This window comes from Oculina patagonica, chromosome 4 (genome assembly GCF_052425735.1).
Source record: "Oculina patagonica isolate OP01 chromosome 4, crgOcupat, whole genome shotgun sequence".
In the NCBI taxonomy this organism is placed as follows: Eukaryota; Metazoa; Cnidaria; class Anthozoa; order Scleractinia; family Oculinidae; genus Oculina; species Oculina patagonica.
Window position 1 is genome coordinate 25574687 of NC_135761.1, and position 26662 is coordinate 25601348.

Sequence of the window (26662 nt, forward strand, 5' to 3'; positions counted from 1 at the left end):
ATTAATGGTTTGATTACGTTTAACAAAAGGTTAACTGAGTCATGAGTGTGTTTTTTTTGTTCCGAGATGTATAAGATGTTCGGTAAAGAACATCTTATACATCTCGAATTGAAAACATATTATACATCTCATCTTATACAAAGAAAAACAACTTGTTACTCAATAACCCTTTTCTAAACCTTTATGAAGCCATTTATGTAAAAGATGATTTGTATACCAGTACTTGTAGAACAAACTCTCTACCGATGGAGTCGCCTAGAAATTCAAGTCTCAAGTTCCAGTATTGTACACACCACACAACCAGAGGGTGGTCTGCCTGTGGTGGAAAGTGTTGAGAATTTCCAAAGCGGAAAAGAGCAGGTGTTAAATTATCATGAAATAGTGATTTTTTCCGTTACTTCACATACCTCGTCTAGTCTATTAACCTCCCTTTCTCGATCCGTACTGTAAGATACGGATAAATATTTCTGGCAAGGGGGGCCGGAAACGGGGCGTACTTTTCGTTATGTGCCGTACTTTATATTCTTTACACAGCATACCATCCCTTAGTTTCTGTAGGCCTTTTTCGTGATCAAGTTGATAACATGTCGTTTTGCGACCGAGGTGAAATTGAGTGAACCAGAGGTGCATGCATTCACTCCAAATTTATAAGTAGTTTTGAGAAAACACCCGTCCCTTGTAGTAAGCAGATTTTATGCTTCGTGGCAGAGAGATGTCTGAAATTTAAGCTGCCCACTGACTTCCATGACGAGGCAGTGCTGCATGTAATGTCTCTCACTAGTTGTTTGTCTAGTTTGGTCAATCAAAATCAATACCATTGGAGGTATATGGTGCGACGTTATCAGCGTAGAATTTTCTTGTTGAAGTCTCAGCCGTCTCTACCGTGAGGCATGGAACGAGCGAGCGACGACAGACATGTATTTTGTAACTGCACAAATAAAAACGACGGTGGCGATTTAATTTACATTAATCGATTCACAATGCTCTGATCAATTGTCTACGTAAGCGGTGAAGATAATTCATGTTTCCCGCCGATAAATTCGCCCTTACACGACTTCAAACTTATTTCAAAGAAAGCACGAGGTTCAATCAAAATAAACATCCCACAATAAAAACTAGTCAGGGCCGGAATCAATAGAAGAATCAAACGCATAACCAAGCCTACTAATTTATGGAGTAATTTGTTTTAACTAGTTCAACATGCATTTTAAAGATATGTATATAGTGTGCCCTTTTATCATTTGCATTTTCCCCCTTTCTAGGCTGTCAAAGTCAAGGTGCTGACGGTGCTGGTAAGTTACATTCCGTCTTACAGTTTTTGTTGTTGTTGTTATTGTTGTTGGTTGTCAAAACAATTGTGATGATGATCAGCAATGCTGCCTGCATTTTTTAGACGACATTTTGTATGTGCTTGTTTTTTAGGCTGAGTGATTTATATATCATAAAAATGCAAAACACTTGCCCACGCTTTCAAAATCGAAACAATGGCTTTATTGTCCCTTTCTCTAGATTCCCTTTTTCCTTTCCTTCCTCCTATTATTTTGGTGCATGACGTGGAGCTATAAAAACGTTAGTCACAAAACTCAGGCCTCTGTTTTTAGCAGGGGGGGGGGGGGGGAGACCCTGCCTGCTTTTTCGGGCCCAAAGTCCTGGAGCCTTGAGGGAAATAACTGTTTACAACACAGACGTTATCCCTGCTACTTGTCGCACGCTAATAGGCGTTAACCCTCTTTAGATCGGGCTTTTTTGGACCTGCTCTGACCGAAAGGGACTTCGGACCACCCAAACCCCCCCCCCCCCCCCCTGTAACTTCCAGAATATATTAGCAATCACAATGAAACTTATGGGATGTATAGTATGTCCAAGCATCTTTCTTTTTGTATACGTTACGTGGGATGATGACGTCACATCACGCGACAATTACATCATGATGTCAAAACAGCCGCCATCTTGGATCCGCGATCTTGGATTTCAAAATTTTTCTAAAATGCCAGAAAACCACTCAAAATTACTGCAAATTACACAAAAACAATAAAGCTGTGCTTAAAAAACATGAAAAGGTAAAAAGTAATTGCATTTAAGTTAATTTTCATTAATAGAAACACAAAAATTACAAATTTGGGAAAACATGCCTATCAAAATGCCATTGCCATGGTGATGTCAAGTTCCTGGCACAGCATCTTACACTATTTAATTATTCCCAGATAAATTTTAGATAACCTTGCAAAGTTTGGCAGGGTTTGGTTAAAAAACTTATGCGAGTTCAAAATCAGCGCGGGCCTCATACGCCCCCCCTTCCCCCAGTCTGAATAAGGTTAAACTAGTCCGTTTTGTGTACTGTGTATGACTAGTCGCAGATACTCTACTACTCCCTCTCGTGAGTGCTGACCTTCTTGCTATTTGTTGGGTGAGTTTAATATTAGTTAGTCCAAAGTTGAACCCGAATTTCAAGGAAAAGCCTTCCCCATGTTTGCTAAATAAGAGTTCCAAGCCGATTGTCGTTCGTGAAAGCTTTCAGGGTTCTATCTAGAGGTGTTCAGGGGTAGAAGCTTCCCCCCAAAACAGCCCAGCTTTTCCCCAAAAACAAATTTGTGATAATTTATACAGTACATAGTTAAATCAATATATCATTCAGGTCAGTGTACATGCAGTTACATTGCTATCTAGACATTTTCCATCGCTACGAAGATAAGTTAAGAACTGAAACATTGCCGCTGTTTATCTCTTTTATTCACTTCTTTGTAGTGTATAAATAGCCCAATAGGAACACTTTGTCTCAGCCTAGCTAAAATTTTAAAAACCTAATCATGTGATGACCAAAAAACAATATACAATTACAGTGAAAATATATCAAGGTTGTGTCTCAAAATACACCAGATTGCATCTCAGCACATATCCATTTTTATTATTCAACACATGCGCGCGCGCCCTATATGGTCAAAATGTTAACGTTATCTGTCATCCGTACATAACAGATATCCTGCGATATACGAGGGCGAAGATTCGTCCGAAATCTGCATAAATACAGTTTTTCTATCTGCAAAATGTGTTTCGTTGACAACTTGTTGAATAATAAAACAATTATCCTGCTCACGCGGAATATCGCTGATTTAGCCAACCGGCCTACGGCCTCGTCGGCTAAGTATCAGGCGATATTCCCGCGATCGCAGGATAATTGTTAAATATCCGGACCCCCCTAGAAGGTCGTGGCCTGCGGCCACTCGCAACTTCTCCCCCAAACGAAAAATCCTACATAGAACCCTGAAAACCGTTAAAAAAGTATTCCTTTGTTTTGATATAAACTTCTCAAAAACCTGCTGAGATCTCCTCAGCTTAATTTTTCGACGTTTTTTCAAAAACTAGTCAGCGGCTTCGCGTCAAATTCCTTCTACATAATTTTCAAGGCCTATGTACTGTTGGCCGGGGTCACTCTGTCGTGTTCTTTGGAAAGACACTTTACTCTCATATTGCCTTTCTCCATCCAGGTCTATAAATGGGTACCGGCGACATAATGCTGGGGGGAGTCCCCCTTTTGTCAAACCAGTGTAGATTGTAACCAAACATGGACTTGGAAAGGCCCCAGCGGCACCCAGCCGGTGCCCGACTCTCTGTCCCGGCTGGTTAGCAAGGCCTGCAGGCGCTTGGGACGGCCAGGTTATTTTATGCTGGCATAATCTGCCTTGTTTCAACAAAAGGTACCCGGCCCGCTGACAGAAAGGCATAAAATTCATCAACAGCCACCCTCCCTACCCCTGAGGTCCCCTGGCTAGACCAGGGGGCAAGGTGAAGTGCCTAGCCAACCCCGGTGACATCCAAGCTATTATTTTAACTAAGCGTTAAGGAGGGTTGCAATCGAAATTGTGTTTGGGTAAAACAGTACGGCTTCTGAAAAGCTAACAAAACAGAGGAAACGCTATGAGATCGCGTTGCGTGAAGCTGAATCAGAAACTTTGCACGCACTTGGGAAAAGACAACTCAGATTACCAATCATAATCGCCCCCAGTAATGATAAAGCAATTGCCATTTGTTGTGTTGTGTTTACTATTATTAAACATACATGAAGTTGGCAGCTACTCGGCCTGGAATAATGGAATAACTTTAAAAAAAACTTGCACAGAAGCTGTAAAAAATACTTGGTAACCTTGGAGTATTAGAAATTAGTGTTCTATGAATAATGTATCTCTGTTCTATAAGTTAGTATATACCTTTCCGGGTTAGAACTGCAAAGATTACAGTCTGAGCAAGGAAGTGGTCGTGTGACTGAACCTGATCCAGCCTGGAGAGCGGGCGGGACAACATTGCAAGGCTACAGTTCACAACAGTTCATGACTGCTGAGCCAATCAAAGTGGATCCTTCAAGGAAGGTTGAACTGGTGCTGAGGCTCGTGGCAAGGTAATACTGAACTAATTGCACGTTTGCACCCTTACTTATAAACAACTCGCCACTTTTCTCCAATAAGGACGAGCTACCTTTAAAGCACAATTTATATAGTGCTTCATTTCTTTGCGATAGTAATTTCCGTACCAGTAATAAGGTTTTATACTGTCTTGTGTTTTTGTTGTTGTTGTTTTCAGAGAAGACGAGGAAGGCATCGTATTTCCCGAAGATGGATTCACGCCGCTGTCTACTCTGCATCCGCCACCAGTCCCAGAGTAGAGAGGAATTGGGACAGAGAAAATGGACACCCAGTATAAATAAGGCACAAGAATGTATGCAAAGTGGGATCCATAAACCTATGTTAACAAGTTTTTTCAGTATTAAGTCGCTGCCTGATCGATAACGCTCTCATTAAAATGCCGCGAAAAGCTATTTAAAACGCGAAATACATTGAGGTGTTTTCCCTTTGCATTTGCTGTGAAACTTAGGATAAATAGCTTGAGTTGTAGACTAGATCTAGATGGATTTGTAGCCAGAAATTGTCATGGAGACAAAAGATAAGAAACTGACGTTAAAATTTTGATTTTTTTAATTGATATATCTAGTAGTTGTCGGAAGCGTGTGTAGCTCGTCTCCAAGGAACTAAGTTTTATTTGAATTTAAATTTACAATATGTAACCCAAACATCAGTGAATGGCTTGCAACTAGTACCTTGAGTTACTGATAATGCCCAAGCTTTAGTTCAGTCGCAGTATATTAAGCATGCAAGCTAGTAGTAGATTTTACGAGTTAAACGAATAAACATGTTAAATGCTATACTCGCTCCACTGTTTGAGATTGCTTTTAAAATATTTTTTGTCGAGTGAAATTGTAATCTGTTCACAGTAAATGATTTTCAATGGAGTGGTTTATCTTTTACGCTTCCTCAAGAAGTCCCATCTGTTGCTACACCAGGACACTATATACCCTGAAGTTCAGACGTCTTTCTTTGGTTGCTTACTCCCGAGAAGAGACGTCTTTTAAACAAAATAGCCCCCTATGCCGGCCGGTGACGTGACTTCACTGCTTAATTCATGCGGAAAGTTTCTGTCGAGGCCATCACTTTGTGAAAGAAAAATCGCTTCAGTGAAGGATTACAGTAAACTGGTATGAAATACATGAGACGATGACATGACAAACATGAAATTTTAATCGACTGGGTACTACATTCTTTACGGCACTGAATTAATGTAATTTGATTTGATTTACACACTAGAGATGAAGTTGAGCACTTTTCGAGTGTCGTAATATGTCCTAAGCTTTAGCCAACGCCGCAACGGTTACAGAGACAGAAAGGAAAGGAATTCATTAGAAGAAAATCTCATTGATCGTGGACACTGAGTTCAGAAATAACTTGTTGCACATAAGCGTCGTGCGTCTTTTTGAGTCTGCATCATTTGTGCATGTCACAGCAACTACCTTAAAACCTACCAGCTTTCCAACTGATGTATTGGTAGAAACAAACGTGACAAATCATAAATATTCATCTTTATTCTTCAAGATTATTTCGTGATGGTGGAATTCCTCTCATGTTGGCTGACAGAATGATACAGATAGAAATCTTACCAACATTTTCCACGAAAGATAAAAGTACAGTGCTTGCATTAATTTTTTTCATTTACTTCTTGTTAAATAGAAAGTTGAGAATCTAAGGTAATTTACTTCCATTGTGTGTTTGTGCTTTAAAAATCTAGTCAATAAATAACATTCAACGAACAGCTATTATATTCTATAGCAATCTTTCTACATATAATACAAATAGTGTGCCGGAAAGGAGTTTCGTTCAATTTTTGCGTGACGCTGCAGGAAAAACTAGCGTTACAGTCACGCAATTGAGAGCAACAGCGCACATAACCTACAGGCTAAAAAATGACAATGGTAGTCCCAGTTGACTGCCATTACAGAAGTCTTTAAAACGATGTGTACAGATGAGTGATGTAATTTTTCACTTAATGTCGCATAACAAGGCGACACCGCGCAGAATCCAATGATCTGGATTCTGATTGGTTTTTAAGTCCACGCTCGCGATGTACGTCAGATCAGTTCTTCTGGGTTTCTTGTATATCGGGCACTGGTACATCCGGGCATCGCGCCCAGCGGTTGTGTTAATTGCGTAGATGTGAATGACAGGCATGGCAGTAAAGAGAACCTTTTGAGTGGGTTCCACAAGTTTGCAGCCTCTGCGGTCCCACCCGGCACCGTCAAGGTACAGTCCGTGTACATAGACCCCTTCTGCCGGGGGCTGAGTGATGTCATCTTTAAAGAACCGTGTGACGTCATTATGCAGTACAACACAGTCTAGGGCCCAGCCCTTGTGCGCACGCGTCACCTCCTGTAAAATAAGAAAAACAGTTCGTGAGTACTTCGCTTATTTCAACTTTTATTTTTCCATCGTAGAGAGGGGGTATATTTTAAGAAATATTTTTATGTATTTAGATGGACTCTTGGACCTCTCTTTAGCCTAAAGTCCCCGTTTTCTTGGGTGTACTTGTTTCGGGAAATATTTACACGTGAAAACTCTTATCGATGCGAGTTGGATAGCAGCATTACAAATTGATTTTATACGGTGTTTTCAACGTGACTACAGTCAACTCTCTCTAAGACGGACACTATCGGGACCGGCTCTTACTGTGCGTTTTACAGAGGTGTCCGTCTTATAGGGAGTTTAGTTACAGTAAAATAACTGAGAAACGGTAGGGACGGGGCCAACACCAAGTGTCAGTTTAAAAGTGTCCGTCTTAAAGAGGTGTCCGTTTAGAGAGCGTTGACTGTATTTATATTGCGAGTTTACAGGAAGGGCAATTCACACTTATTGTCCATTTGAATCACAAATACGGGATCCATCTTGAAATGAGAACCGAGATGAACTCGTACCGAGCCTGCAACATAGCCTGCGAATACAGCGGCCTCTCATTCGCTCCCGCTACTACGTAGGAAGTAACGGAGGCCAATGAGTGGCGGCTGTATTCGCAGGCTAGAAACAACATGGAACACAAAGTGATGCGATTATTACCTGTCTCATGGCGGTAAGGAATCCTTGAGGGTTAAAGAATCCTGTCATCCAAAACACATTGGGTCTTCCTTCAAAACACCAGTTTCTAAACTGACCGTTTCTTTCCAATAGTTCAGTGTACCAAAATCCCAGCGTCGAGGATTCCCAAGAGATCTGGAGTGAGAAGAAACGCAACTCAATCAAACTGTACAATGCCTCACAATTAAATAGTAAGCTTTACTTATCATTAGTAATAAAAGCAATATGTTTTAAAACAAATATATCCCGCAAGAATCTTATGCGACGTCTACCGTCGACCTCTAGAAATGCATTAAAAATTGGAAACATTTTATACACTTTCGGCGAAATATCTGAATCACGTTTCCACTTCGATGCAAGGTTTGTAAAGCCTGGTTCTCATATGATCGTCCCGATCGTCTCTGTCGCTTCTGTCGCTTCAAAAAGTTTGCTTGCTCCAATCACCTCAGACTTTGCAAACGACAGAAGCGACAGAGACGATCGGGGCGATCATATGAGAACCAGCCTTAAGAGTGCAACAATATTACCCGGCCAATGGCATCATTAATTTTTTTTTTTATGTTGGCGAAGGCAGAACAATGTAACGTTCACACGAACAATAGACAAAGTGTTGGCAGTGCACGTTCTGTTTGTCATGAAAGTAAAGGAATGAAATTATAAACTGCTCATTCTTGCGATAGCAAAAGCTTTTCAAAAAAATGTGCTACGTGGAGTCCATGCATTACTTAGTGTCTAAATAATTACACTCAGCTCAATCGATTACTATTTACCTCAGTGTTGTTATTGTCGCCAGAACTGTTAACTTAAAGTTATAAGCAGCGTCTACTACTTAAAATTACACTCGTCGATCAATAGCACTCTTCCCATCTTTGTGACTACATACCTTTTTCCAGTGAGTGGGAATCCTAGCATCGTACATGCAGTCAAGGGAATCTCTAAGGGTCTGAAAAAGATAACATCGACATATGAATACTGGACGGAACTAAAATCAAATGCTACCTTTATAACCAACAGACATTCGATTCTAACGAACCAACAAATTTTCTAGCTTCACTAAAGTCCAATTTCAAAATTTTCTCCCGCACAGACAGGAGACAATGATAAAGAAGATTATCAATTAGAAAATATAGTCTTAATGCACTACCGAGTTATACTTCGAGTTTGGGACGGAAAAAGGTATCAGACTGATTAAACAAACCTCGCTCATTATGATGGTGCCATCAATAGCAAGTTTGAGATCCGTCAGTGTCTGTCGGACAGCGCTTATCACCCTCTGCATGCGGTCGATCTCTTGCCGCAAGAAAATATTCATTGGAGAGAGAGCTCCCATTTTCTGTAGTCTGGCCTTTACCTAAAAGTGACAAATACGAATGGTTAATTTGGAGCGATAAGCATAGTAGCATCTAAAATGAATTTGGACACGCACTCACTACATACCTTTTACTGACTCGCGCGACTTAACGCTATGCGAAAAAGTGAGCTTTCATTAATATCTCATTAAGAATCAAAATCACCAGTGAAATGTGATGTAAAAATCTGAGCACTTATTACAGATAATTTAGCAGTCCGCGCAGTCGGTGTGTGTTTTTTTTTTTTTTTAAAATATTTAAAAAAAAACTTTGCTCGACACTGTATGACCAGCAATATGATTTTGACGTTAAATAAAAACAAATATAATTAAATTCTGGTCGTAAGTAGCCAATGGAAAAGTCAACAGAAAAATTCCTAAGTCTTTGGAAGAAAACCCAATGAGAAGGACAGTCTTTGTTCTATCCTTCTTGTGCTTGCTCTTTTTTCTGTTGTTTTTCTTTTTTGCTTTTGTTGTCTTTTTTTCCAAAAAGCTAAAAACAGATTATAGAAACCATTATTTGGAAATTTACTTATTCCAGAAATGATAACAACCAGCGGTCTTCCAGCTTACCTCATGCGCAATGTAGTTCTCAGGAAGCTTATCAAGCATGTCATCAGCCAACCGCTGGACAACAGCCTCGCGGGTTTCTCCTCCGCCGCCCGAGCTGTCCTTCGGTTGAATGCTCAGAATAGTGTCCAGGCAAGACTTAGCCAGGTTACTCTGGTAACTGCAAGCAGACACGAATAGATTATAGATGAACTTCTCGTCCTTAAACTAACGGTTAAAACAATATCAGAAGTTTATCAGACTAGAGCAAGAAAAAGTTTTCAAGACCGCCGCGATCAATGGATTGAACGAAAGTCTTAAGTTTAAAATACACGTTCCTCCATAAGGAATCACAACAAATCTGTCAATTCTTGAATTCTTTATTTAAAAATTCACAAGAAATACAACAATACGACAAAAAAGACAAAAGTAACGAGCTCTTCTGAAAACTACTCACGTGATGTCAGCATTTGGATGCAGACCAAACACCTCAGGGGAGTCCACAAGGGGAAGTGTGTCGATATGGTCCATATACTGTTGAACAGAAGTACACTTTGGTATATTGTAACCTTTGTAGAAATTGAAACTCTGCTGGAACATCGACTCGCTAAACCACACCTGCAAAGTTCAGAACGAAAGAGTTGTTAATCAATGAGTAAATTGATCTTTGTTATTATATGTTTAATTAAGTGTAACCGTTAGCTATTTATTTTATCTTTTTAGTTTTTAAATTTTTAGTGTCCCCAATTAGCGCAATACCGCGCTAGAACGTAGTTGACACTATAATAACGTTACTTACTTACTAAAAGGTACAAACAAAAGCGATTAACTTTGAAAACTGTTTAGCCTTACAGTATTTCGAAATCCCATCACAATCCGTTTTAATCTTCTTAAATTTTTGTCCATCCGTACCTTCTTTTGTATTTGCTGTGTTATTGAAATGTTCCTCTACTGTTTTAAGTGGATAATTCTTTATTTTACACAATCTGAGGGTCATTATCTTATGCCTTAATTTGGCTAAAATCCGTGACACAGTTCCTTTAACACGCCCTAATATTGGACTTAATGCTAATATTGCAAACCATGGAATAATAACCTTGGCAAACGTGTTGAGCAGTCGTTTATCGAAGTCATCTGTGACTCTCCCTCCATACTGCACCTCTCCCAGCATGTACCGCACCGTGTTCCAGGACACGCCCTTTTTGATATCCATGTCATCCAGATGATTCTGAACAAACTGCACGCTGGCTGTGAAGTCCGCCTGATTGAACTCGTAAGGAATATTCCAACCCAATGGACCATACTTTCGACGCTCCTGAAGAAAACAACAACAAAAATAGACTTTTGTAATAGCAATACCGCTTCAATAAGTCAAAGGTACAAGAAAAATTGAAAGAAACATCGAACCACGTTGCCAGTTACGCATTTCCACACATTTCTAACCGGTTCTGTTTTTGTGCAGTCGATCACTTCACCTATGATTGGCATGAAATTTTCTCTTTTACCTGAACAGTAGAATGAAGGAAAGCAACAGCGTACAGCATGGGTTTCCATTGAGAAAGGTTGCTGATGTCCAGTTGGTCTTGATTGATGCCTGGTGACAGCACCACAAATGAAGAGAGGTTAAGACATGATCAAGAAAGCACGCAAAAAAGCAAAAAAAACAAACTGGAATCGAGTAAAAAACCAACTTACCATTGTAGGTACGTTTGAGACCAGCTCTAAGTCCTTGGGGAGGTTCATTAGTGAATTTGATTGACATCTGTCAAAATGAAGTTAAACAAGAAAACGTCACGCAGAGTATTACAATCATTAAACTCGAAGCATGAAAAAATTTCGCGAAATCCAGCGGTTTGGATTGAATTAAACTCTAAAGTATGATTCCCCACTCCCCCCCCCCCCCCCCTTCGACGCGCGCCTTCGAGAAAAGAGGTATGTCTCTCGAGAAACGACGACGAGCAAGAAACCAGACACAAGGTGCGAAAATATGTCAACGTCATTCTGAGCGGTACTATATTTGCAAACCACCTTAACACATAAAGCAACTGAACACTTCAAAGTGTATTTTGAGTTGTTACAAACCTGCAAGAGGCCGATAGGGAAGTGATTGTGTTCCTCTGTAGTCATCCACAATCTGAACGCGTCATGAACTTGTTCAGTGTCCACCACAGTGTCCATCAACTCGTCCATAAACTCCAAACCAAGATGACAGTTCTGAAGAAGCGCCCATCCGCCCTAAAATCACAAAAAATATACATTTCAATGTGCAAGTTCTCCTTACAAGTCTCTATACATTTCTAAGTGTGTCACTTGGGAGGCCTGGGTTTTATATCAACACAAATTTCCGTGGTGTTCGATTTATGACTTTGTGTTGAAATCGTTTGGGGAATGGAATAACTAAAGTCGGAGACCGTTTCAAGGCCTGAAAATATTGAACAAAAGAAGCAAAACTTATAGTAGTGTTTCTGCTTCCTTCGGGTGAAAACTTTTATTGTATATTTTGTTGAAATTGTATTAGATTGATCGTAAACGACACTTGCGAGTTGTGAGTGACTTCTATTTAACATGACTGAACCAATTTCGATTCAACAATAACAACAACAACAAAAACCGAAACAGAAACAAGGGCTAGGTCTGCCTGTACTCTTCGAAGCACTTCTATAGTCACGTCTTCGCCCAAGGTTACGTGACCAACCTTGACCACTGGACCACATAAAAACGGACGACTGAGCGATTTGGCCGAAATGGCCTATTTTCAAGTAGGAGGTATTGAACTAATATGAACGGAAACAACAAATACTTACTGTTTGCATGAACTGTCCAACTAGCTTTCTAGCATGAATCTCCTGACCTTGGCCCATGGAAATAGCACGGCAATCTGCAATTGAAAAATAAAGAAAGAATAAAACCGTTGCGTAATGTTAAGTTAGGACGGTCCTTGTACTCGATTAGCAAAGCCCAAAAAGTCCAGAAAATGCATTCACCCTCAAGTAACCATGTATATTAATCAATACATGCCTTATTAATAGTTTCCCATCGTCAAAGACTAAACATATATTTTGGGGCTCTGCTTTTAAACGATTGTTAATCAAAATGCTTTACGTTTACGTCGTTCTTACCAAACTTGTGTCTTTTAGCCAGGTTTTCAATGAGACTTGTAGGGTCTGAGCCCATGGACAGGAAGTTGATCAGCGGTGTCTTGTTGTCACTCTCTTCCCAGGTCTTCTCCAAATCAAGGATCACATTCTCGGCGTAGTTGGATCCCATGGATTCCGCAATGTACTTTCGCGCCTGCGCCATCGTTCGGTCTGGGCACCAAGACCTGGTAATGACAAATTAAAATTTCAATACAAACATGTCTTTGTCTTTTTTTACTATAGTGCAAAAGCAGAGATTATTTCAACTGCGTTTCGCAATAATCAGAGCAACTAAAACTTCCATGGTACACTTCTTTGACTTAGAACAAGAACTGCAAGCAGTTTATAATCGTGCGGGTAATGTTTGACCTCCTGACCTCTTTCAGTGCTTTGGCTTAAAGGCACGGCACCGCACAGTAAAATATTTAGAAAAGCAGTCACTTGAGAAACACACAAGTGGTGTTTGCGTTAGTCACGGAGTGAACGTGACATGAATTTCCTTTATCACGTCATCTTTTTCTTTTTAAAACCACATGCCTAGCCGGAAAAATGCCTGCTTACGCATGCCAATATTTATTTTGTTCCGAATGTCCAATAAAATAACCCAAACCAGTTCATTTAAAAGAAAGCCAAATCACGCCAAAATAAAGAGAAGACTAAGGCCATCCCATTGTATTTCTCCGTTTAGCGGATGAGGTGTATCCCGTGCTTTGACAAATTCTTGCTGAGCTTGCAACTTACATTCGATAACGTTTCGATCTCAAAATACCGTAAATCAAAAAAAAATTGGGATATCCAGAAAATAGTCTTTTTTGCAATTTTAACACGTTCTGCTAAATTGTACGACTTATACTCGCTCCGAGCCAAACGCTGAGTAAAACACAACAATAAGTATTTCACACAAACAGAGCGCAGAGTATCAAACAGAAAATAGGTGAATGATTATTATAGCTACAAGCGAGAGATCGCGTGACATGGGTCTGAGTAGTGTATTTTAAATAGCTTGGACATGTCCAAGCGGTCTTTGTTTTCTCTATGTGATTATATTCAGCCCTCTCTTCTTGTAAAATATGGAATGAAACAAAATTATACATTTCAGAGAGCAGAGTGTATGTTAAACGCGAGTGATCGGCTGATCGCTACGGTTTTGAAATCTGTCATGACCTAATGGTTCTTTATTTAGCTTGCACCACTGTACATGTCAAACTGCGTTGTTTTGCAGTATTCAGTACGTCCGGGTACGTAATACGGCGTTTTATTTTCACTCTGAGTCAAACGCTTCAATAAAACAGTTATTCCTCATAAATTTTAAGTGGAGTGGGAAAAAAGTGCACTGCAGTGACGCTTGCAGTTTCCGGCGAAGACAAAATTGCGTGAATGACGTAGTGTTTACTACGAAAATAGCTTTCAAAATAGTCTCGCGAGACACGTAAACTCCAAAAGATGTTTAGATTTTTTTTTTTTCAAGATAAGAAAATGTGAAAATGATACCGTAAAAGTGCGTGTTGAGCGTGGAATATTGTACCCACAAATGGCGGACGCGCGGAAAAAAAGAGAGAAACGAGGCGTTTTAGGATAAACACTTTCGTGTCAAAGGGGAAGAGGAAAATTCGCGAGTTCCGAAGTTTTTTGTTTGTTAAATGGGGAAAAGACCGTTTTCCTTCCAAGTTTGAAAAAGGTTAACGAGTTTACAGTCTAGTTATTTTGTTTCCGTGTTGCAAGCAGAAAGGGAGAGATCTCGGGAAACAGAGTTAAAAGCCAAGGAGCTCGATGCCGTACACGGACCGACGACAGACGCAAGGTCATTCCTTTCCAGACGCCAAGGTCGAGCTTAGGTAGTTTAGAGAAAAGACCTCCTTGCGGTAGAGAGCCGAAGACCGGTTGAAATAACAGCTGCGTTATGGGGACTTACCCATTAAGACACCTTGTTCGCACAATCCTTTAAGCAAATTTTTTACTTCCTTCGCTTTTTAATCTTTTTACTTCATAAAATATTTGTGTGCCAGCAAGTCGTTGAAAGTTGACAAATAATTAAAAAGACGGAGACACCGAACCGCTATATATTTCTTTTTAATAAACAAATGAGAAACTTGATAAATAAATAAAAATCGCCTCCAATAACTCAGCTTTATATAAATTAATCGGAAGGCGTAAAAGCTTGTAAAATGAAGCGAAAGCGTGTTCTATCAGATGTACCTTCGTCGTGTTGCCTAGCACGTATTAATTTCTCCCGAGATTAAATTCAGTCGTCCGACGCAACCAGTAGACAATTAAAATAGCATTTTCCTTCAGATTGAAATGTGATGATCTGTTCACTAGGATTTTGAACATTTACTATCCGCTTCACTTAAAATACTGTAAAATGTAAATCCTTTGCGTAGAGCCAACTGATTTTTTTTATGCCATCGAATAGCCGCTTTATCGTCTAATTATTTGAATACAATTTTTTTTCAAAATGCAAAAAATCTACCCCTACTAATTCCCAAAAAACTACTAAGTCGATTGAAAATAACACGTTTTTATTGATGCGTTTCAGGTACGTATGGTTATTTCACCAGAAAAAAATAAAGAAACCGGCCCGAAAAATCATTGTTACGCATTTTTTCACATTTATGTTTACAAAGGAAATTTTGGCGTGTTTTTTTCGATATTCTTAAATGACTCACCAAAATCCTTAAGAAAATATGTTCACTCGTCTGGATACCGGAGCTTTCTTGATGAGTCCGAGGTTTAAAATTTTGGCGGCCCGCCGTATTTCAAGCCATGTGCAGCCCAGGGTTTTGCTTAGAACCCGAAACAAAACGACAAATATTAGACCGCGAACTTATTTCGACCTCGGTAATCTCGAAATCAACCTAGAAAGCGATCTAATACCCCCATTTAACGGTGGAGAGCTTCAAAACTCCTGTAATTTTCCCTTTTCCCCTTGTAACACGAAAGTTGTTTATCCTAAAACGCCTCGTTTTCATGCTTCAGTACCAGTTCTTTTCCGCGCGTCCGCCATTTGTGAAATCGGTGTTTTTTACTATTTTAAAAAATAGTTTGGACATGGCAAAGAAAGCAAGATTTTGCAATGCGAATCTCCAGTACTCGCTCCAAGTCAAGACTTAAATGCCGGACACAAAAATATATATATATTTCGCGTTTAACAGAGCATAGAGTACTCGTAAAATTAGACGGGAATGATTTTGTAACACAGCTTCCAGAGAGTGAACATTAAAACTTGTACGATTTGAACGTAATATTTCGCAAGTAATGAAAACTTGCGTGACCGTGACCAAGGGATCGGCTGGGCCGCGAGGTTCTGGAACGATTTACCGACAAAAAAAAAACGACAAAATCTGACACAGATTATGAATCGGGCCCAGGCCCCGCCCGATTAATAATGTATCAAAATTATGCACGGTGATAACCAAAAATACCCATTAAAGAACACTTCCTTTTCTCCCAGATTGGTCAATAGAAAAAGACACCTAACCTGATTAGCAGGAGTTTTCTAAACGTGTCCAGCGAGTTTGCATATCCATCGGGAATATCGGCTTCCTCGGGGGCATCCTTGTCAAACCAGTTTTTCCACTGTTTCTCGTTACGAGCGATCTGAAAGTTGAAATGTGAGAGAGTGATGAAAGAAAATTTTAAAACAAGTAACAAACGAGTTAGATAGCGAAGTTAGGAATAGCTACTCAGATAAACTAACGAGAAAAAGATACGAAATTGGCTTAGAAGAAGAAAATTGAAAGACTTATCACGCGCTTTGGTTGTTTTTTTGTTTTTTGTTTTTACCTGATTGAGTACGTCGGAGAACTGCGGCAGTTTACTGAGCTCAACAAGGTTCAGCCAGGTCATGTCTGTTATCCATCTGCAAGGCTTTGGCTGCACAGCCTTCAGGTCCAGGGACGCTCCTCCTTTGATGAGCGTCATAAACTCACTGTGTTTCACCTGGTACAGAACATTGCGTTACAATTAGAGCCTGTTTTAAAACCTTCATTTCTTTATACCGTGACTTAATTTTAGCCGTTTTGGTATCAAGCTCGGCATCTCCTAGCTAATACTGGTAATAACTTCTTGTCTTTTGACTTGTAGAAGGCGGACTCACGTCTTTTGCTTGAGAAAAGAGACATGTACTTTCCAGTCGGGGAACAAATGCCAGTTGATGGCGACATCACTTCCCCGAGAAGTGACTGAGCCCGCGGTTTTCGTCCCAAAAGTTGCTAAGCAAGATGACGTATTATACGCGCGACAGCTTTCGGAGTACTCGTGAGCGCTCACGCTAGTTTTTGACCGGATGAAATAATCCCGAAATTCTTGGAATTCTTCAACGAAGATTAACGAAAACTGGCACTTAGTCCTCCGACTGTTTCGGGAGCCTTACTCCCTTCATGCCCAAAAGAGTCGTCTGAGAATCGAGCGGAAAAAATCCCACACTGATGACGTATCACTACAAAGATCCACGTAGTGTTTTCCCGTTGAATAGAATAGCATAACAACCAATCAGACACTATATGGCTCTGTATAGGGAAACGTCATCAGTATGGAATTTTCGTCAAAAATCCCAGACGTCCTTTTACAAGGGTTGAAGGAAGTGATGTCCCCAACGTGGCTTTTTTATGAATTTCAACTACTTCCTTTCTCAATTTTTTCCATCCTTGCTTTTGTTAGTCACTCTCATTCCTTAACAGGTTCCTGTCATTTTTACTTACCTTTTTATTCTGCAGATCAATCTTGAGAGCGAGGAGAAGCGTGAATAAAAACTTATGATTCTCATACAGGCCTCGGCATGAGTACTTCCACACTTCGTACGTCAAGTAGTCTATAATATTGTGTATCCTCTTGGACGTGATTGGAGATGGTTGCGACCTTGAACAAAAAGGAAACAGTTGCAAGTTCTGACCCGTGAATTAATTCTCCTTAGAGATGTCTATAAATTTCTTTGAAAGTAAGTTTGGAGAATTTGGTAGCACAACTAGACAATATCCCCTAGTTGATGTTTTCCGTTATTCTCAACACCTGTTTGGTTGACAATGTATAAATACCGTGTGGAGAAATTAGATTTTGACGCTCTCGGGAATTTGTTCACTATTTCAGCAGGTCAAAGAGTCATATTAAAGTTAAAAATTCAATACAAAGAAGTTCCTTGCACCCAGCACTTACCTTGCCATAGCGTTGTCGAACAGTCCCAGGAACTGTTTGAGAGAGGTCTGGTACATACAGTTTACCATGCTCATCTCAACAATCAAGAAATACAGGATACTGCCACGGGTGGCCACTGAGAAAATGAAATAAACAGATTACGTTATTTTCTATCAATTACGGAAAACATGGTAACGAAAATAGGAACCCCGGATTTTTTTGGTGACTGCAATATCTGGGGTAAATTTGAGCAAGAGGTAGAGTTTAGAAAAATAAACAACGTTTATGCCTGGATGGATATTTTTCGCGTGTTATATTGACTACAAAACTGGTGTAATAGTTTGCTGATAGACGCACGTTGAAAAAAAAAACTTTTAAACCCAATAAACAACACAGCAGCAATATATTTCAATGTAACAATAAAGGCTACACCAAAAAATTAATATATATCGCTGGCTATGGGCACTGGTTCTGTGTTCCTACCTGGTCTAAACTCTTCTCTTGCGCCGTTGATCTTGATTTCCGTGTCAGCGGCTACAACCAACTTTTGACTGACTTCCTCAGCTGTCGCTTTAGTTGTGCTGAGCACCTCAATCAGTGATTCATCGTCAACAAGGGAACCCTGAAATAAAATTGTACCAAGTTGTTATGCAGTATAACATCGGAGCAATAAGTAGATTCTTCAAAATCGGTCTCAATTAAAAGCAACATGATACGCGGTTAAAAATGTTACTTTTGATTGGATAACAAAAAATCGAAAACACTTCGGGAGTTCGGCTACTTTAACGATCGAAGATTAGCCGGAAACGATCCTGATATTGAACGAATTGTATTGGCAAGAAGAGAAATGAAAATCGAGGACTGAATACTAAATCTTGTGAAATAATTTTTTGCTATACAGCGGAATAACAAGAAATAACGAAATCAAAAGTTATAGTTATTATCCAGAACAAGCCTTTTTTTGACTGGATGAATTAGCAAACAATTAGTGAATAAGTGGCCATAGAGAAGTTAACTTGTGTAAACTAGATGTAAAATATGAGTTTCGTACTTGTGTGCTTGTAAGCCTGTACAGCAAATTATCTTCCAGCTCTTTCATCTTTCTTTTGTTAGAAGCCACATCTTCCATAAGCTTCGTTCGCTCAGCTTCCAACTCCTACAACAACAACAACAACAGATCCATAACTAAATTACAGTGAAACCCCGATATAAGGGAAGTGGTCATAACAAGTGTACTCGACGAGGACCCACCTTGTGTAGGGGTAGGGGGCTATGCAAGATACCACCTGTCTGATTAGCCAAATGGACAAAATTTATTGGCCTCAAAATTCAAGTTGAGACTTTCATATTCGGTGTGCAGAAGCTTAGCTGGAATGGCACTAGGAAGTTTGAATCTTTTCTTAGTTTCTACTTCTGATGGAGTGGGGGCTATACAAAGAAGACACAATCTTTTAAGGTGGGAGAGGGGGTACATGAAGAGACCACCTGTCTGTTTGCAGAGTGGTGGGTCCTGTCTGAGTACAATAGTTTTGACCATTTCCCTAACGATATGCCAATGGAGCAGTAAAATAATATCGTTATATCGAAGAATCGTTATATCGAAGATCCCGATACATATAACGATATGGTCGTAAAATAACTGAAAATATCGTTATATCGGGGTAAACCTAACATATACTTTTTTACTACATATTAGAGGAGGATAAAGAGAATAATTTTGATAAGAAGGATTAGAACACAGTATCATTTTCGTATATTATCGAACAAAGCTGTTTTTAGAAACGTTAGAGATGACTCGATTACCGTAATGTTATTGCTTAAATTCGATGTTTTGGAAACAAAATGTGACTGTGTACTGATAATATCGTTATATCCGGAGGATGTTACGTTCGGTCCGCTAAATTCTCATCGTTATATCGGGAATATCGTTATATCGAGGATCGTTATATCGGGGTTCCAAAAAGTAAAGAGATCGAAAATGAAGAGAAGACTATCAATCGTCTGCAAATTTAAATAAGCTGAAGCAAATGTACAAAAATGTGTACCTAGATTTTACAACACGTGTTACAAGTTAATCTAAGAGTTACAAAAGGTAAGTCATCGTATGAGTAGATCCAAAGTTTATAAATGGCATTCACATTACAGACGGTAACGTTTATGTTTTGCCATCAACACGCCAGTAAAATACTGAACTAGGTTCCACAGGTCTGTACCGGGAATACCACCTGACAATGGAGTGATGAAAACTCACTCCATTATCGAGGTTACTCACCGCTTTTTCGGTCAGAATCACGCGACCAAGTAGCTGATCTTCCAAACCTTTCATTGTCACAGTGAAGTCAATAATGGAAGTACGAGCACTGATCTGTGAATGGAGCAGATGAAACAAAACAATTAAATGGCACCACGGCATTGTTAGCTGACAATATACATATCTTTACAACAACGATGTCTTCTGATAGCCCTTTTTTATTGTTTTGGGATTTTCTGCAAGTTTAGATCAACCCCCGATTTTGCAGTCATATGTTTTCTCGTTTTATAGATGTTTCTAAGGTGGCCCACAATGAGATTCTTTTATTTGCATGTGATATAAAAATGTTGCGGCCTTTCGAATGGTTGTGCTCCATCCGTCTGCAGTACTAATGGTCACAGACCAGACTGTTCGTTTCAAGTTTAACCCATTTGAAAGACACAGAAGAACGAAAGATTCTTCCAAAACAATCACGCGTATAGACCTTTAGTCTGTTCACAGCCCTCAATTTTTTTTCGTATTTTTTCGATCGACGAACGCGGGGAAAAATGGCGAGAAATCTGGACGCCAGCGCAAAACGCCCCCTCCCCCGCGCTTTACGCCCACGCTCGCGTAACTCGCCGATTCTCTTTTCTTGCGTTGAAAAATAGAGGCTGTGGACAGTTTAATAGACCTTATGCAAAAAATGGTTGTCATTGTTTGATGAAGTCTCTGAAAATGCTACAATAAAAAGTTTCAGTGTTTTGGTTAAAAGGCTGCTGATTCGAATCAAAAGATCTGTATGAGGGAAAGCCTTGAAACAGCACACTGATTACTTTGACCTGATCTTTAAGTTAAAAAAAATTAATTTTGTTGGCAAGTGATCCTACTGGGAGATGAAAATTAACAGCGGCAGTATTTGCATAGGGTCTATAGCATTATATATGATGGACGACTGTCACTCACCTCGGGTGTGTACGCGGGGTTCGAAAGCTTCGTCGTGATATATAACATGAAGCCCTTCATGACATCAATCTCCTTGTCTCCAACTTTAACTTTCAGCGTGCTTCCAGTTTTGATGAAATTCTTCTCCAGCACGTTGTCGAGAGCTGGGTCCAATTCTTCGCCCACGTCCTCGAGTAGCAGCGGTCTTCCCAACGAAAGGCAGTCTTCGAGATGATTTCGGAAATACTTGTGGTTTAGTGACGAAATCTGTAAATGAAAGAAAAGTAGCCATCTTGTCACTTTTTATGGCGAATAAGGGAAGATTACCGTCTAACATTGTAATACAAAAACTGGGTTGTATAAAAAGGGAGACAGCACATCAGTGAAACGAAACCAAAGAGAAGAAGGGTGGCGTTTTCTACAATCTAGCTATGTTTAAAAAGGATAAAGCAACCAACCTGCATTTGACTCTCTTTTTCTCTGTTTTTAATCCAGGCCTTTCCTTGGCCTTGCGGGTCTATCAACAGAGGGAAACGAGTTGCCTTGGTGACGATAATGCCGTTTTGGACTGACAGTTCATCGTTTGGCAAACCCTGAAGATTCCACTCTCCCACCTGAAATCACAAAAAAACATGGCTACTGAAACCCACGAACTGAAACCAAAACTTAATATTTCTTATTAATTCTAAACCTTGTCACTTACAACACAACTGCCAGTTACAAATTCAAGACATAACAGGTGGATCCTGTTATAACGATTAAAGCAGCTACCTCGCGGGAATTTCGCAGATTTTTGATCTAACCTGTTCTGAAATTATTGGTAGGCAACCTATCCCATGAAAAACATTATCTTTGAACATCTAGAGGAAGATATTACCTTAATTTGTGGATATAAATCAGACTTCGGCTGTAAATATCGATTTTTAGAAGACGCGCGGAAACAACTTGAAAATATTAGCCTCAATTTTTCAAGTTGCAATCCATTTCCATCCTAGCCATCCGAGGCAGAGACGCTTATTAACAGTTTCATTGCTTTAATATAGCATTTTTTATCAAAATGGACCATTATTTGTATGTTTACAAAGACACAAACATAAGTTTTGGCTGTTCAAAAATCTGTTATCATTCGTGAAAAAAGCCCCTTTAATGCTTACCGTTGCCGCATCTACGAGCATGCCCGTGACATTCAGGTTGGCTGTAAAGGGGATCTTGCGTGACTTCATATCCTTCTGCCATTTTCCCATCAACATGTCACGGAACTCCTGGTTAAAGGGACCAGAGTAGGACAAAAATCCTGTACAGAGTAACACGTCACCCACCAGTCTGTAATAGAAACAAAGCAAAGTTTCTCCATTACCTTAGACATCACTGGTTCTTGTTATTTATTGTGCAAACTATTACTCAGGATAGCAAGTACTACAGGACAATGTCCATGCGATTACGAAGCATCGTTAAAGGTGATTTTAAAGGCTTCGATGGACAATCAAAAGCTAAAAAAATCTAAACTTCGCTTGTTCGAGAAAACCTCGGTCATACAATGACCAGACGATATAATTGAGTTTAGAGGTCTATTTCATGTCACCGCTTCACTGTGGCTTTGAAAAAATGCAGTGAATTTTGAACGGTGAAAACTCTTCAAATTTTCGCGACACGGCCACCCTAAAACCTGTCAATCACGATCCTAAAGAGTACAAAAAATTTAACAGCTACTCCTTAGCTACTACAGCTACAGCTACTCCTTAGCTACTACTTAGTTGCGTTATACCTTCCAATCTGAGCTTCAAACTCTTTACTCTGTTCTGTCCATCTTTCTTTTTCTCCTCCTAATCCGCCAATCAGCGTAGAAGCTGCCAGCATCTTGCGGCGACACGTCTCCGCGTCATCTAGAAGATCCTGTTTATAATCCAGTTAAACCAGTTAATACTTGCACCACTTACCATATCTCATTTCTCCTTGAGGTTTCAGTGCAAAGCCAGGTGTGGACGAAAACGTGAAGAATACCATAATATCGCAAATAAAGAAAAGGAACGTTTTTCCAATTAATACTTTCAATAATCCACGGAGAATGTAATTTCAGCGTTTCCTTACACCCGGGCGAATGTATTTAAAACTTTGAAATTTGGTCGTTATACATAACCGGAATTCTGTATCTCAGGTAAAAGACCAATTAAACCTTTAAGTTGAAGGCCTGTTTCACAGTTGTTGTTATATCCAGATATTTGCGCGTACGAGGTTGATATGTGTGCGTACGAGGTCATTAACCCTATTCAGACCGGGCTTTTTTGGATCTTTTCAGACCGGGGAGGGGGGGACGGATTCCGCCCCCCCCCCCCTCCGTAACTTCCAGATTATTTAAGCAATCACAATGAAACTTAGAGGATATATAGTATGTCCGAAAATCTATACGTCACGTGGGATGATGGCGCCCAAAATTACTGCAACGTACTCAAAATCAATAAAACTGTGCTTAAAACCGTAAAAAGAAGAAAATAATTGCATTAATGTTTGTTCTCATTAATAGAAACACGAAAATTACAAATATGTGAAAACATGCCTGTCAAAATGCCGTTGCCATGGTGACGTCAAAATCCTGACACAACAACATATCCTACCAAATTATTTCCAGATAAATTTTAGATAAGCTCGCAAAGTTTGGCAGCATTTGGTTGAATCTTGAAAAAGTTATAAGCTTTCAAAGTCAGCGCGGGCACTTCCCCCCCCCCCCCCCCCCCAACCAGGTCTGGATAGGGTTAAGGGAGTTACACCAACGATTCTTTTTTCGCATGTTAGTGTAACAGGAGATGTTCGAGATTATGAAAAAAAAAACAGGCACCGTAACTTAAACAAGATTTACCTGTTTTTCTTGTACTGCCTTATCGTACAAGGCCTGCACTTGATCAAGTTCAGCCTGTTTAGCATCAAGCTGTGCCTGCGCTACATTCAGGTCGTTCTGAGCTACGTTCAGTTTCGCCTCTTGAATTGTCAAGTTGGCCTGTGAGACAAATAAGGTTACGATTAGTTATCATTACAAGACTCGAGACACATTCAGTGGCATGGAGAATGGTCTGAACCCGAGAAGTTCAGATTACAAATAACCAGTAGCCCTAACGATTTGGCCACGCCGCCTTCTAAACAAGCAACGTTCTCTGAAGAAATGCGCCTTCATCTTCTAAACATTACGAGATCATATACAAGAGAATATAATAATAATAATAATAATGATAATGATAATAATAATAATAATAATAATAATAATAATACTTTATTTATATAGCGCTATTTCTATTTCTAACCAATACCGCTTTACAAGTTATTTACAATTAAAAATTACATATCTATATTAAAAAAGTTACAATTTGTATATAATAAAAAAAATAAAAGATCAATAAAAGAACTAAAACGAATAAAAAGACTAACTAATTCACCTAAGTTAATTGTAAAAATACACTAAATTAAATATGATTAAATCATGACTCAAATTTCAAGGAAACAATCATCGAATGACTTATGTCGAAAGAGGCCAATGATGCTGCATTGCAACTTACCTTTAATGGCAACACTTCTTTGTTGATACCAAAGAACACAGACATGGCATTCGTCCACGAACACAAACCAGCGACGTCACCACAAACCTGTCAAAAGAGAATTTTAAAGAGAACACATTAACCATCGTTACATTTCATCGTACGTCACAAAACTCTATCAAAACTAACAAAGTTAAGCAACAACAACAACAACAACTTTATTTGCACCCTTTTCATTCAATTAAAATTAGCAATACAATAAATAAAATAAATAAGCTAAAAACTGCTACCATTTCGGTAGGCGGGAAACCGTCTACGAGACATGAGCTCGCAGTCTCCCTTTAAAGAGGTTACTTAGCAACATGGGTGAGCCTGCAGTCGTTACTAAGCAACATAACGTAACCTGGTAGCGTCATACTGGCTGTTTTCGTTCGTTCGTTAGTTCGTTCGTTCGTTCGTGCGTTCATTCGTTCGTTCGTTCTTAAGAGCAGTCGGTCGGTCGGTTGGTCGGTCAGTCGTTTGTTACTTCTAGCAGTTGAGGTATAAGTATCATTGTCATTTGCAGAAAATCCTGGTAAAACGAAGAATGGCTACAACATAGTCGATTTCGACTTGTTCACCACCTGTTTAAGCGTTGTTACGTTGAAAGATAAAAAGCTTTTAAGGTATTTAGAATAAGCCATAACTAACCCTTTTAGCAGTTTCCATATTATAATCCTCCATTTCCAAATACGGGGCAAGGAGTTCAACCATTTCGTCATTGATGGTATCTTTCGCAAAGCTTTGAAGCGACAGCAAGAAGTTGGACTGACTCATAGTCTGGAAAAGAAAACAGCATGCATAAAGATAAATTGATATATAAGTATTTTTGTAAATACTAGTTTCTTTTAAGTGTATAATGTATTTTTGCAATCTATTTTACTGTATTTTTGTGTTTTCAAAGATTAAGTATTAGCTTCTGTAAGTTCCTCTGAAATTTGAGAGTAAATAAAGTTTATGTTATGTTTAATTCATCTAGACATCTACGCGATAATATTCTCGTCGAAAGTCCTCTCAAAAAGCCGAAAGGCAGTGCTAACGCAAAATACGATGGAAACCAAGTGCTGTATCATCTCGTTTGAACAAGTTCCCTCGAAAATACCATAATGAAATTCCAGGAATCTTATGGACCTATGCAAAACTTCCCTCTCTCCCTCCTTTAGCCTAAAAAGGAAACTCATTCATACCTTAAGCGATTCACTCCATGACGGCTTGTTACAGTTTCTCTCCGCATCAAATACCACCGGGTCCATTTTCTTTCGAAACAAGAGCAAAACGCAGTCCATAATGCGCATGATCAGATGTGGTGGCTTGGGAAGCTTACGGACTGTGGAGATGTGGCTCGGTTTGATGGTCTGGGAACGAACAAACGTAACCTGGTTAGTATTTTACTTGCATTGTAACCAAAGGTACATGGGATATCACATCCGCAGACTGTACCCTAGGCGAAGATACGTCGCGGTCTATAAAGTAGGCTCTCCTTCCGGGGATTACACAAGGCGAGAAGTAAAGAAGAAAGAACTATTTCATAATTTCTTTCTCCCTGTTTCAATTCCTAAACTTAAGGCCAGTTAAAACAGGCGATTTTTGTCCCGCAACTAAATGCGATTTTTGTCGCGCCGAAGTTGCACGAAGTCTCCTTCTATATCGCGGGATAAAATTGCCATGAGTTTGGAACTAGTGGCGATAAAATCGCTGCGATATCGCAGAAGTTTCGAGGCTGTTTGAAAATGTGATGCAACTTCGGCGCGACAAAAAACTGCATTGAGTTGCGCGACAAAAAACGCCTGTGTGAATGGACCTTATTTAAAGCTGAGAGATCGTATTTTTACCTCGGTTTACAACGAGAAATTTTTTGGACTTCAAAATATATTAGTCTTGCTTACAATAAAGCCAGGCACAAAGCTAAGATTTAGTCACAGTTACATCGGAATTGAACTGTACTTTACGTGTAACCTTTAATATTTTATTCAAAGTACCCCCAGGCTTTCTTTCCCTCCCCAGCCCTACCCGCTAACATGGCATAATAAACCTGTCATTAACCTGTAAAGCGGCTTCTGCTTCCTCGAGAGCTGGTCTTGCGGCTTCTAACTTTTCTTCAGCCACAGCTTTGTCGACCTGAAAAAAAGAACCCAACCACACACTTATAAACGATACTAGTAAGCAGGAGAAAATAACACGGAGAAACTCCATTCACCTGACATACAATTGACAGAACAGTTTGTTAATAGCGCAAACCACTGGGAAATGAGGACAGCTTACGATGGCTTTACGCTTTAACACTCACTCATCCTCTTCGCTCCTCTAACTGG

The 26662-nt window shown here is 39.6% G+C and overlaps 2 protein-coding genes across 2 annotated transcripts in view; one reads left to right on the plus strand and one right to left on the minus strand.

Moving 5' to 3' along the window:
- The window catches only part of LOC144649951 (uncharacterized), a 29856-nt gene extending 24025 nt beyond the window's left edge, over nt 1–5831 (plus strand). Inside the window, exons 13-15 of the mRNA XM_078509547.1 lie at nt 1263–1292; nt 4219–4393; nt 4576–5831. Coding sequence (XP_078365673.1) covers nt 1263–1292; nt 4219–4393; nt 4576–4657 — 287 coding nt within the window. The 3' untranslated portion in view covers nt 4658–5831. The remainder of the gene's footprint in view (nt 1–1262; nt 1293–4218; nt 4394–4575) is intronic.
- Nucleotides 5832–5890: 59 nt separating this feature from the next.
- Nucleotides 5891–26662, minus strand: part of LOC144649943 (dynein axonemal heavy chain 5-like) — a 61682-nt gene continuing 40910 nt past the window's right edge. Inside the window, exons 51-78 of the mRNA XM_078509532.1 lie at nt 26394–26468; nt 25538–25705; nt 25002–25130; nt 24333–24419; nt 23642–23779; nt 22553–22680; nt 21942–22110; nt 21246–21401; nt 20809–21054; nt 19885–19977; nt 18664–18768; nt 18096–18234; nt 17634–17748; nt 17183–17339; nt 16266–16421; nt 15961–16079; nt 12465–12667; nt 12150–12223; nt 11428–11580; nt 11041–11107; nt 10851–10939; nt 10442–10660; nt 9803–9963; nt 9370–9526; nt 8647–8799; nt 8332–8391; nt 7431–7583; nt 5891–6749 (exon numbers count right to left, since the gene is read on the minus strand). Of these exons, the coding sequence (XP_078365658.1) occupies nt 6363–6749; nt 7431–7583; nt 8332–8391; nt 8647–8799; nt 9370–9526; nt 9803–9963; nt 10442–10660; nt 10851–10939; nt 11041–11107; nt 11428–11580; nt 12150–12223; nt 12465–12667; nt 15961–16079; nt 16266–16421; nt 17183–17339; nt 17634–17748; nt 18096–18234; nt 18664–18768; nt 19885–19977; nt 20809–21054; nt 21246–21401; nt 21942–22110; nt 22553–22680; nt 23642–23779; nt 24333–24419; nt 25002–25130; nt 25538–25705; nt 26394–26468 (4056 nt within the window). The 3' untranslated portion in view covers nt 5891–6362. The remainder of the gene's footprint in view (nt 6750–7430; nt 7584–8331; nt 8392–8646; nt 8800–9369; nt 9527–9802; nt 9964–10441; nt 10661–10850; nt 10940–11040; nt 11108–11427; nt 11581–12149; nt 12224–12464; nt 12668–15960; nt 16080–16265; nt 16422–17182; nt 17340–17633; nt 17749–18095; nt 18235–18663; nt 18769–19884; nt 19978–20808; nt 21055–21245; nt 21402–21941; nt 22111–22552; nt 22681–23641; nt 23780–24332; nt 24420–25001; nt 25131–25537; nt 25706–26393; nt 26469–26662) is intronic.